General features: G+C 36.7%; 2 protein-coding genes across 2 annotated transcripts; both read right to left on the bottom strand.

Annotated features, from left to right (window-relative positions):
* Positions 1-1911: 1911 nt before the first annotated feature.
* LOC114194276 (probable disease resistance protein At4g33300) lies at positions 1912-5347 on the bottom strand. Its single transcript, XM_028084402.1, has 5 exons — positions 4648-5347; positions 3783-4177; positions 3310-3665; positions 2988-3199; positions 1912-2902 (listed from the first exon to the last, which is right to left on the bottom strand). Exons 1-5 carry the CDS (start codon positions 5345-5347, stop codon positions 2091-2093), a joined length of 2475 nt encoding a protein of 824 aa, XP_027940203.1. The 3' UTR covers positions 1912-2090.
* A 2506-nt stretch (positions 5348-7853) lies between these two features.
* Positions 7854-11047, bottom strand: LOC114194683 (probable disease resistance protein At4g33300). The gene is made up of 5 exons (XM_028085047.1): positions 10372-11047; positions 9771-10162; positions 9219-9574; positions 8908-9113; positions 7854-8680 (listed from the first exon to the last, which is right to left on the bottom strand). The coding sequence occupies exons 1-5, from the start codon at positions 11045-11047 to the stop codon at positions 7854-7856; spliced, it is 2457 nt and encodes an 818-aa protein (XP_027940848.1).
* Positions 11048-11542: the final 495 nt, after the last annotated feature.

Consider the following 11542-nt stretch of genomic DNA (forward strand, 5'->3'; position numbering starts at 1 on the left):
TGAAAAGAATGTGTATTTGATGATAGCAGGTGAGAAAAATGTAATATGAGCATTTCTTTTTACTGCAGGAGAGTGCAAATTATTCCAATTCTTTATATAGTAGTTTCTTTAGTGCAAAAGTTCACTTTGAGATGGTAGATTTTGTTCATCACCAAGTTGGATGATGCTGATGCTCTAATCAAAGACTTGGAATAGAGTATTCAATTGTATCACTGACAGTATTATTATTGTTGTTTTTCTTAAGTTTAAGGCTTTATCTGTTTATGTATATTAAAATTGAATTGTGAGTTCATCATGCATTGTGTTTTCTCTTCGTTTGACACACACACACACATACAGGGAATAAAATTTTGAGGAAAATTGACTTTCCTAGAATATCAAACCTTTGATTTTCAATTTCCTCATCAGAACACGGTTAATGTTCTTAGTTATCTTACACTGATGGTTTGGTGTCTATTTTTCTTATTTTATTCAAAACTTGAAAACAATTTTGGACTATATTCATTAAATTAAAGAACATAAAGATATATTTCTTAAAACAGACATGTTTTATATGTTTTAAATATAATGTCCAAATTTATATGTTTTATTTATATATTAAGTTTTAAATCCGATTGTTGGTCCAAGTTGATTAAGTCTTACCCTAAGAAAGTGACCTAACTAAAATAAATGCTATTAATTTAAATTCAGTCCTCGATAATCAGTTTATCACCCTATAATAGGATGAAAGAAAAATCAACAGATTGAGTGGTGTGATTACATTTTTCATGTCAATTGTGTCGCTGTTTATGACATATATATTTCTTAGTTGCATCATCATGCATAAGGCATAAGCATGGCGTAATGCTACCCTAAGAAAATAAAATTATTTGAAAAATCTTAATGCAGATATTTCTGATTGTAACTTCTCAAATAAACCTTAGCCACTTATTTTTAAATACCCAATAAGGGTTAGGAATAGTGTAAGTTTCATATTTGTTAGAAATAAGAAAGTAGAGCACTATATCAAAATAAAATATCTATAAATTTATTGTCATAAGATTTTGGGTTGAGAGTGGTGTCAATTTTTTATATGGTTGAACTCAGGTTTCATTGGTGTTGTATCTTTCCAGTGAAATCCCCTTTCTAAATCTAATAAGTGGTGTCAAAGCTGATGGTTAAAACCGACTCAGATGAGTGCAGTATGTCCTGGATAGGTGTGAAAGGGACTCACCCTTGAAGGTGTAGTATTTCACATATATATAAATAAAACTTCTCTTATTTTGAAGTACAAGTCTCTCTTATGCTTCATATTCTGCGTTAAAAAATTGCTTGACACTCATACACAAGGGTATAAGTGTCTTTGAAAGTCAGGCACAGGTGATGCAAAAATTAATTTTAGAAGTTTTGATGATGATGATGATGTTGACTTGGGAGGCTTGACTTGCACTATATACGGATTGAACAATGTGTGAGGATAAATAATGAAAAAAAGACATTGACCTAACCTCAATAGTGAAAAAGAAGAAAGATAAGAAGGAAGCTTCAAGGTAGACACATGACAGCAACCTTTGCGAGTGTGGTGAATCAAAATCCAAAGGTTGCTTTCAGTTTTTGTCTTTATGTTTCTCTTTACGCGTTTTCTCATCTGAATGCACAACATGGCCTTTGGGTGGAGGCATGTGATGGAAACTGGTCGCACATGTACAATGTATATGTACACATGTACACAGACAATGATGGTGGTCTCAAAATTCCAACATTATGGTCTCAACTTTCCAACTCAAAATGGGAAAAGCACTTCCTTTTGGAAATCTAACTCGTCCATTTTCATTTTTTTTCTAGCCGCCCCTGGTATATGTGTGTGTGTATATACTTTGATTTTTGTGTTCTTGTTTAACTCATCTCAAACAATCAACATTGGGAATGTGGTTTTTGAAAAGATGCTTTTAAAAATTGAAACTTTCTGTCTGTTACGGTTATCTAACTAAACTGACAATAACCAAGTACAGGAACCTAAGATTGTGTCATACCATAACTTGTGGGAAAAAAGAAAATTTCCTTTTTCTATGAACAAGTATATACAATGAATTGTGGGAAGTGATGCTTCTTCATTCTTGAAGCCAGTCCAGATCAAAGTGTTGTTCTGGTACCTGAATGTGAACATTTGACTTGGCCATCTCAGCAACATCTCTCCATGTTCCATACACCTCCTCGTCACAGATTACAAGCTGCAGAGAGCGTAATGACACTGCAGACTTTGGTAAATACCTAATCATAGGGCATTCCCTCATGTCAATCTTCTCTAAATTTACTAATCTACCAATCTCTTTAGGGAAGCATGTGAGGTTAGTGCACTGAGAAATGTCAATGTACTTCAATTTCTTCATCTCACACATGCTAGGAGGAAGTGTTTCTAGATCAGGACAAGCATATAAACGGAGGATCTCAAGAGATTTTAGATTGCCAAATTCAACAGGTAGTTGAGACAAATTGTGGCAGTCTGTGAGGCTCATGTTTCTGAGTGACTTTATTCCACAGATGCTTGAGGGCAAGTATGTTAGATCATTGCAGTGATCAAGTGTGAGCTCAGAGAGGTTAGGGAACTGTTTCCCATCCAAACTGTTGTTGATCTGGCAGAGGACTATGAATAGTTTGCTCAAGTTTTTCAAGACAGTGCCTGAAAACTGAGGGGTGGAAACCTTTTCAAGCCAGAGACTCCTCAAGTTGGTCAAATTCATAAGAACTGAAACATTGTGAAGGCGAACATATGAGGTACTGTAGTTTACTATTATCAGTGCTCTCAAATTTGGCATCTTGCTGATGAAGGGAGGTAAAAAGTAATCACTGGATGTGAAATTGATGATCAACACTTCAGCCTTGGGAAAATCCAGCTCAAACCAATCCATTTCTGTCATTTCACCTGCAATTTGAAGTTCATCACAGATGAATCACACAACCAGACAGAAAGTTTATGATAATCATGAGTTGTTGATATTTGTACATACCTGTGTTAATTGAAACAATCTGTGCTTCAAAGGGTCGGTTCTGGAATCTTGACCATTCTTTTGGGAGTAGTCCATTTTCTTCTCGTTGTGCCATGACTAACCTTCTGTGTTCATGAATGCTCCCGCGCTTGCTCAAAATAAGAGCAAGGTCTCTCAGTGTGTCATGCTGAGTCACAGAGATCTCAAAGCAGCTGCTATACATGCCCCCGGCACTGAATGGTTAAAATGATCAAAAGGGTGTTAGAATAATGCTTCTGATAAGAGATAAATGAAAAGAAAATGAACACATTGAAATGCATTTCTAAGTCTGCAATTTGCGTACCGTGCTTCTTTCACTAAGGTTAGAAGGTTCTTGTTCGAAAGCTCAACCGCAATGGCATATGCTTCCGCCTCACGAATGTCATGGATTTCAACCCACATATTGATTAGAATTTCGAGAGGGATCTTCCTATCCTCAGGGAAAGAACACAGGTCCAAGAAGCATTCTTTGATCTTTTCTGGCAGGTAGTTTGTACTAATTGCCATTCTATCAATCAGATTGATTTCATAGGACTCACCAATGCTGTGACCTTGAGACAGATTACTCTTAACACTCAGCCAAAACATTTCATTCTGGTCTCGCAAAGAAGCTCCAATCACCTTCAGAGCCAGTGGAAGTTTTCCACACTCAGCCACAACCTGTTGATACAAACACAGAACAAGAGAAGGTAAACGCGTCATATATCACAGGATTTTGGTTTCTGCACTTAATCAATAACCAGGGACATAGAACACAACTTCAGTTCCATCCATTACCTGCTTCACCAAGCTCACATTAGCACCCAAAGGAATTGACTTCTCTCCAAAAGCATGGTGGCAAAACAGAGAGAGAGCATCCTCTTCACCCAGCAATTCCACGTGATAAGTCGCACTGAAGAATGTTGGGAATCTGAATCGAGACACCACGAGGAATTTGCAGCCAGGGATTTTCCACACAAGCTGCTCCAGCACGGAGAACGACCACACATCGTCAAGAACAACAAGAACTTGAGCTTCCCCTTTGCATTCGAACTGTGGCATCCACTGTGGAACCACGTAATTTCCATTTAAGCCTTGGTTGCCCATGATGTGTCCCCAGATCCTCGCTCTCAGCTGCTCCACATTCGGAGACTGTGACACGGTCAAAAACAAAATCCTGTCCTTGAAATAACCTGCAAAAAGCAACTGTCACACTCTCGAAACACTTTTAAACAAAATAAACAGACAACAAATGCATTCACCCTTTTCAAGTTATAAAACTGCAATCTTGTCAGACACGAATATACAAGAATAGGATTGTCGGTTATCAAACGTGAAACTAACATCATAAACATAATCTCCCCCGAGGTTTTTAAAAGTTCTGTTCAGAACCCGATTCTTTTGAACAAGATTAAATATTTTTCACAGGAATAATCCTGCTCCTACATACTGAAACTTTAAATTCAAGAACACAATTTTGTATCAATTGATTCACGATAACTGCTTGTTAAACTGAAACAAGTCTGTGTCAGTTGATTCATGCAAATCACTTTCTAACTGAAACAACTGATTTAGTGTTTCGTCAGCTGCATTCACATTACCAAGAAGGAAAAAAAAAAGTTTTTCTTTTTAATGATGGGTGAAGGTGGAATGGTGGACTTACATCGGACTTGGTCGTCTCTGCAGAGCTCTCTGGCAAGGGTGGTTTTCCCGGAGCCACCAATCCCGCAAATCCCGACAATCCAATCAGCATCATTGTTAGAGAAAACCATCTCCATAACCTTCTTCTTCCCGAAGTCCAACCCAACACTGAAACCGTTATTCCCGTTACACCCTTCCACCCACGTCTCATCTTCCTGCATGCTCTTCACAGCCTCCTCCACCCACCCACCCCCGTTCACTCCGATCTTCATCTCCTCCAGAAACCGCTCCATCCGCCGGTTCGACGCCTCCACCCGGTCGAACCGCTCCGCCATCTCGAACCGCGCGTGATGCACGTCGGCGAGTATGTGCGCCTGCATGGGAACCTGCAGGAACCTCGTCACGTGCTTCTCCAGCTTCTCCATCTTCTTCGCCAGCTGGAAGTTCCGGTACACGTTCCAGCGGCTGGACGACAGCGCCTGGTGCGAAAGCTCCACGCCGGAGCGCAGAATCTCCGAGAGACGGTCCAGCTGCGACTGCCTCGGCGCCGGAAGCTCCACGCCGGAGTACTTTATTTCCTCGATGGTGGGAAGAATCTCGCGCACGTAGGTGATGAGTTGCTCCGCGCTGGACTTGCAGCGGAGAGCCTTTCGGGATATTGTTATGAGCATTTTCCAGAGATCGGAGGCTATCTCTCCGGTGAAAAGGTCCGTTAGGGCCATGGTGGTGGTGGTGGAGCTATTCTTCTCTTCCTTTTTCTTCTTCTTCTTCTTTCTTGGTATTAAAGGAGTCAGCAATTGGTGGCTCTTGCGAAATGACGGTACTGTCCTTCAGTTGCCAATCATAGTTTCTCAATTCTTAGTACACCAATAGCGTTCAGGCACACGTGACGTGATCAACTTTTGTTGGGGACAACAACATTCATTTCCAACCGTTGGATTTTGGGACATAGATTTAACTAACACCGCTAACTGTTAGTTAACTCTCGTACTTAACTTAGCCCTCGTATACTTCATAACTTCAACTGTTTCTGGAAACACTTTGGTCTTTTTAGGTTTAATAATTTCTTTTTCAATTTTATTTACTAGTAACCATCAAAATTGGTAAAAAAAATTGTAATAATTACTTTAATCATTACAAAATTTAAACAAAATTAATAACATTGAAATTCTTAAATCAAAATCCCAATTATTTTATTTCCAGGATGTTAATGAATCTTAATAATTAAAAATATTAGTAATCCTTAATATGAAATGACTAAAATAAAATCTCTAAAGAAGCCTTTAAATAACAGATAATTATATACAAGTAATTACGTAATATCATTTGCTTCTTCTATTTTTTTAATCTTTCTTTTTGCTCATATTATATTACCCACTATCTTTTGCTCCTCTTTCTCTCTCTGCCCTTAGAATATTCATGAGCCTTTGTCCATTTCCTTTCACTATTAATTGTATGATATATTATGTAATCTGTGTCTCTTTTTTATCTTCGGAAATAATTTTTTATAAAAGGGATGTTATTTCTGACTAAACTAAATTAAAGTAAGTCTTCAAATTCAAAAGCTGATAATGTTTATTTCATTTTCAACGATGAGATTAGGGACTTAAATGTGTAATTTTGACCTATTTCATGCACTCCATTGGTTGGTTTTTGCAATCATGAATGACACTGATAGAGACTTTCAATATGAAAATGTTTTTGTCAAATTTGGAAGCAGATTTAGGATAAAATGCATTAGTTTCTAATAATATAAAATTGAGTTAAATATATTTTTCATGGTTCAAGATTCATAAATTTTTTTAAATTAGTTCATTTTTGAAATTTTATACCAATTTAGTTTTTTATTTTTAGAAATGTGTGAATTTAGTATTTTTTACCAAAATTTGTTAAATTTATTTGACATGATGGTATATTTTATGATAATATTTGAATTAACATTGAAGTAAAAATATGTCAAATAATGTAAATAATTCAAATACTATCTTAAAATGTGCTTGAAATGTCAGATAAACTTAACAAAATTTGGTTAAAAAGACTAAATTTACGCACTTTTTAAGATAAATGACTAAATTGATTAAAAATTTTAAAAATTAATTAAATCTAAATTTCACTTGAAGAATTAAAAACATATTTAACCCTATTAAATTTTATCTTCATTTTTAAAACTTTAAATGTTATATACACACGTACACTTTTAAATTTAGAAATAAAAAAAGTGCTGTAGAAAAAGTTGAGTGATTAAAGTCACATGTATTATTTATATGAAGACAAATTACAATCGCACTTTGTGCATTTCCACGAAAGTTCTCACTCCACATGCCCTTCTTTGTTTCTATCAATATAAATTTCAATTACTTTATATAATAATATATAACATTCGTACCGTTTTTCCGGTTTTTCCGGCATGAGATAATTTTTTCGACAAGAGAAAAATTCCTCAGTTTTTTTATAAGTATATGTACAGAAAAAACAAAAAAATATTGTATAAAGAAGAAATGAAATATCAAGTATAACTTAGTTCAATCTCGGAAAGTGTAAGTTTAAACAAAAAGTAAACTATTACAAAATTAAAGAAACTAAAAAACATATTTTACTTATTATTTAAAATATAACATAAAATGTATTCGTATAGATTGAAATTTATCCGTGCTATTGTATTTATTCAAGGAATAAAATAAATGTGTTTTTAATCCAAATTTGAAGGCAAAATTGAATTTTCTTTATATCTCAAATTTTGATAGATATTGATTTTTAAACTTTATAATTCTTTTAATTTAGTTGTATTAAATATTTTGATGTATTATTTTAATTGTTTATACTATTTCACACATTCAAAAATTTAAAAGTTAATTTGTAAAACCGTTTTACAAACTTAAACAAATTAATATCGTTGGAATGTTATTGAATTAAAATAATTGTATCTATTCAATTTTAAAATTTTAAAATTAAAATATATTAAAATTAAAGACAAATTTTAATTTCATTCAAATCTAGAGACTAAAAATATATTTAACTTGAATTGAAGTCCTCTCTCTTAGTAGTATAAGATAATGTTGATAATTTTTCTCAATTTTTTTATTTTTATTTAATATTAAAACTTGGATTCACCGTTGTATTTTGAAAAGGTTTCTGAAAAAGATAATTTCCATAAAAAGTAGAAGTTATATACAAGTATTCACATGAAATTGGAAAGTAAAACATCACAGGAAAATACACACAAATGAGTCATTCTTTAAGCCAGTCCAAGTCAAAGTGCTGTTCTGATACTTGAATGTGCACATTAGGCTTCGCCTTCTCAACCTCTTTCCAAATCCCAGAAACCTCTTCGTCACAAATTACAAGTCGCAGAGACTGCAACGACAATGCAGACTTTGGTACATTTCTGATCATAGAACATTCCCTCATATCAATCTTCTCCAAGCTCACTACTTTACCAATCTCTTCAGGGAAACATCTCAGGTTCACACATTGAGAAATGTCAATATACTTCAATCTCATCATCTCACATATGCTATTAGGCACTGTTTTCAGTTCAGGGCAAGCATATAAACGAAGAATCTCTAGAGATCTTAGTTTCCCTAGTTCAAGAGGCAATTGATTCAGATTGTGGCAGTTGGTGAGACTCAAGTTTTGAAGTGATTTCATTCCACAGATGCTTGAGGGCAATTGGGTTAGATCATCACAATGATCAAGAGTGAGGTCAAAGAGGTTTGGGAAGACTTTGGCTAAATCTACCTCTTTTTCAACCAAACTGTTGTTAATCTTGCAGAGGACAATAAAAAGTTTTCCCAAGTTTTCCAACACAGTGCCTGATAATTCTGGGGTGGAAACTTTTTCAAGCCAGAGGCTCCTCAAGTTGGGCAAGTTCTTGAAAACTGAAATGTTGTGAAGGCAAGCATATGTTGCACTGTAGTTTATTATTATCAGTGCTCTCAAATTTGGCATTCTGTTGATGAACTGAGGTAAGAAGTACTCGGTGGATGTGAAATTAATGATCAAAACTTCTGCTTTTGGAAACTCCATATTACACCAGTCCACATCTTTCATTTCACCTGCAATGTCAAATTCATCACAAAAATTGTTACTTTAAACCTAATTCAACTTCATAGAACTGGCTTGTAAGTTGAGGTTTGTATTTACATATATACTCTAAATTCTCTAAATTGACCTTATCTTGGTCTTATCTTTAATCGATGTGAAACTTACAACAAAAATGAACAAAAGAAGCAAGAATAGGAAAGATAAGAAAGCCATTTTTCAGAGAGTAATTGGTATATACCTGTATGAACTGAAACAATCTGAGCCTCAAATGGTTTGTGTTTGTATCTCAACCACTCTTTAGGAATTGTGTTTTCTCTTTTTGGCATTACTAATCGCCTGCGTTCATTAATGCTAGCACGGTTGCTCAGATTAATGGCTAGGTTTCTCAGTATATCATGTTGAGTAACTGATATCTCAAAGCAGCTGCTATACATGCCCCCTGCACTGGTAGATTAAAACATCAAAAGGGTGTTAGAGTGATCTCATTGCTTATTCCAACAACAGGAAAAACAAGAAAACCAAGTTAAGAGCATTTCTCATGTTGCATACCGATGTTCTTTCATTAAGGTGAGAAGATTTTTGTTGGAGAGTTCAACAACAATGGCATAAGCTTCTGTTTCAGGAATGTCATGGATTTCCACCCACATGTTGATGAGTACATCCAAAGGGATTTTTTTATCCTCAGGAAATGAACACAGGTCCAAGAAGCATTCCTTGACCTTTTCTGGAAGGTAATTGATACTGATTCCCATTCTTTCAATCAGATTGATTTCGTGGGATTCACCAATGCTTTGGCCTTGAGATAACCTGTTCTTAACGCTTAACCAAAACATCTCAGGTTGATCTCGCAAAGAAGCTCCAATCACCTTAAGAGCCAAAGGAAGCCTTCCACACTCAGTGACAACCTATTTGCCATCACACACAAGAATCATAAAAGTGAATGAGGTCCATGCATAACACTCTACTTGTTCAGTGCTTCAACTTAGAACCAGTTTTGGAATTAAAATCATTCTTAACATAGAAACAAACATGTGTGCATTCACCTAAGATGTTTTAGATGGTATTTAGCATTATCTTTTACAGTTACAAACAACACATTACCTGCTTCACCAAACTCTCATTAGCAGCTGAAGGGATTGATTTCTGTCCAAAAGCATGGTGACAGAACAGAGACAAGGCATCCTCTTCACTCAGCAATTCCACTTCATAACTCACCAACGTTTGGAATTTCGTTCTGGACACCACAAGAAACTTGCAACCAGGTATTCTGCACACAAGCTGCTCCACCACAGAGAGTGTCCACACATCATCCAACACAATCAGAGTTCGAGCTGCTTCAATTTTGCACTCAAACTGTGGCACCCACTGTGGAACCACATAGTTCGAATCCAATCTCTCATTTCCCATAATGTACCCCCAAATCTTCGTTCTTAGTTGCTCCACGTTTGGAGACTGAGACACAGTCAGGAACAAAATCCTCTCCCTGAAATAACCTGCAAAAAATTTGATTCATGCGAAGTAAAACTCCACACTGACTAATCTATGCATGGAACAGTATCGTACAAGTTGAACCACGATAAACAGTTTCCTGATCATGTATGTTATGTTATCTTTTTTATTGCACGAATTACGAAGGAAAAGTTTGATTCTTTGAGCATGAATAACTTTGACGAGTTTAAATTAAGGAACTTTATGAACTCACATCTAACTTGGTCATCTTTGCAGACCTCTCTAGCGAGAGTGGTCTTCCCGGAGCCGCCAATCCCAGAAATCCCGACAACCCAGAGATCCTCCCTTCCGACAAGCATCTCCCTTACCTTAATCTTCCCGAACCCCAACCCCACGGCGGAGCTGCCGTCAACAACATTCTCGTCCACGCTCCTAACAGCCTCCTCAACCCAGCCGCCGCCGCCGACGCCAATCTTAATGTTCCCGAAGTACTGCTCGAGGCGGCGGACGGAGTTGTCAACGCGGTCGAAGCGCTCCGCCATCTCGAAGCGCGTGTGGTGGACGTCGGCCATGATGTGGGCCTGCATGGGGCCGAGGAGGAACTTGGAAACGGTCTTCTCGAGCTTGTCCATCTTCTTGGCGAGGTGGAGGTTGCGGTACACGTTCCAGCGGCTGGAGGCCAGGACCTTGTGGGAGAGCTCGACGCCGGACCGGAGAAGCTCCGAGAGACGGTGGAGCTGGGACTGGCGCAGGGCGGGGAGCTCGACGCCGGAGTACTTTATCTCCTCGATGGTGGGGAGGAGCTCGTGGATGTACGAGATGAGTTGGTCGGCGCTGGCACGGCAGAGGAGCGACTTCCGGGAGATGCTGATGAGCATTTTGAGAAGCTCCGTCGCGATCTCGCCGGCGAAGAAGTCGTTGAGGGCCATTGTGTGGTGTGAGAGTGGCCACACTCTGTCTCACTCTCTTATGCTCTGTTTTCCTCTGTTTTCTGAAACATTCTTAACTCTCGTTTCTTTTCCGTTATTTCGCTCTTCTTTCGTAAACTAACTTCTCTCTCTGAGTCAATGTCCAAGACTTTTTTTTTAATCTCGTTTACTAAGATAAGTAAACTACAATAAACAATTATTCTGTGCATGGTTAGAATGGGAAACTCTTCAAATTAGGGTTAATACATTAAACACTTTATATCCAACCTTAATTATCCAAAAAAAATTAAGCATTTTCGTATAATATTAATAAGAGCATGAATCTATTTATTTCAAGAATAATTAGAATGACTTACTCTTAATCTAAAACATTCTATTTAATCTCAAATTAACAGTTCAGAGTAATTATCAATAATGATAATGAAGTGTGTTCAACTTTGCTCTTACGAAAAAAAAAACATATTCTATAGAAATATGTGTATATATTTAATTTGA

This window comes from Vigna unguiculata, chromosome 8 (genome assembly GCF_004118075.2).
Source record: "Vigna unguiculata cultivar IT97K-499-35 chromosome 8, ASM411807v1, whole genome shotgun sequence".
Taxonomy (NCBI): Eukaryota; Viridiplantae; Streptophyta; class Magnoliopsida; order Fabales; family Fabaceae; genus Vigna; species Vigna unguiculata.

Bases quoted from the DNA above. Each gene is read 5' to 3' on its own strand.
- LOC114194276 (XM_028084402.1), bottom strand. From the start codon at position 5,347: ATGGCCCTAACGGACCTTTTCACCGGAGAGATAGCCTCCGATCTCTGG. The intron at 4,178-4,647 runs GTAAGTCCACCA...TGCTTTTTGCAG, and splicing joins CAGAGACGACCAAGTCCGAT to GTTATTTCAAGGACAGGATT. The intron at 3,200-3,309 runs GTACGCAAATTG...TTAACCATTCAG, and splicing joins ACCTTAGTGAAAGAAGCACG to TGCCGGGGGCATGTATAGCA.
- LOC114194683 (XM_028085047.1), bottom strand. From the start codon at position 11,047: ATGGCCCTCAACGACTTCTTCGCCGGCGAGATCGCGACGGAGCTTCTC. The intron at 9,575-9,770 runs GTAATGTGTTGT...GATGGCAAATAG, and splicing joins ATGAGAGTTTGGTGAAGCAG to GTTGTCACTGAGTGTGGAAG. The intron at 9,114-9,218 runs GTATGCAACATG...TTAATCTACCAG, and splicing joins ACCTTAATGAAAGAACATCG to TGCAGGGGGCATGTATAGCA.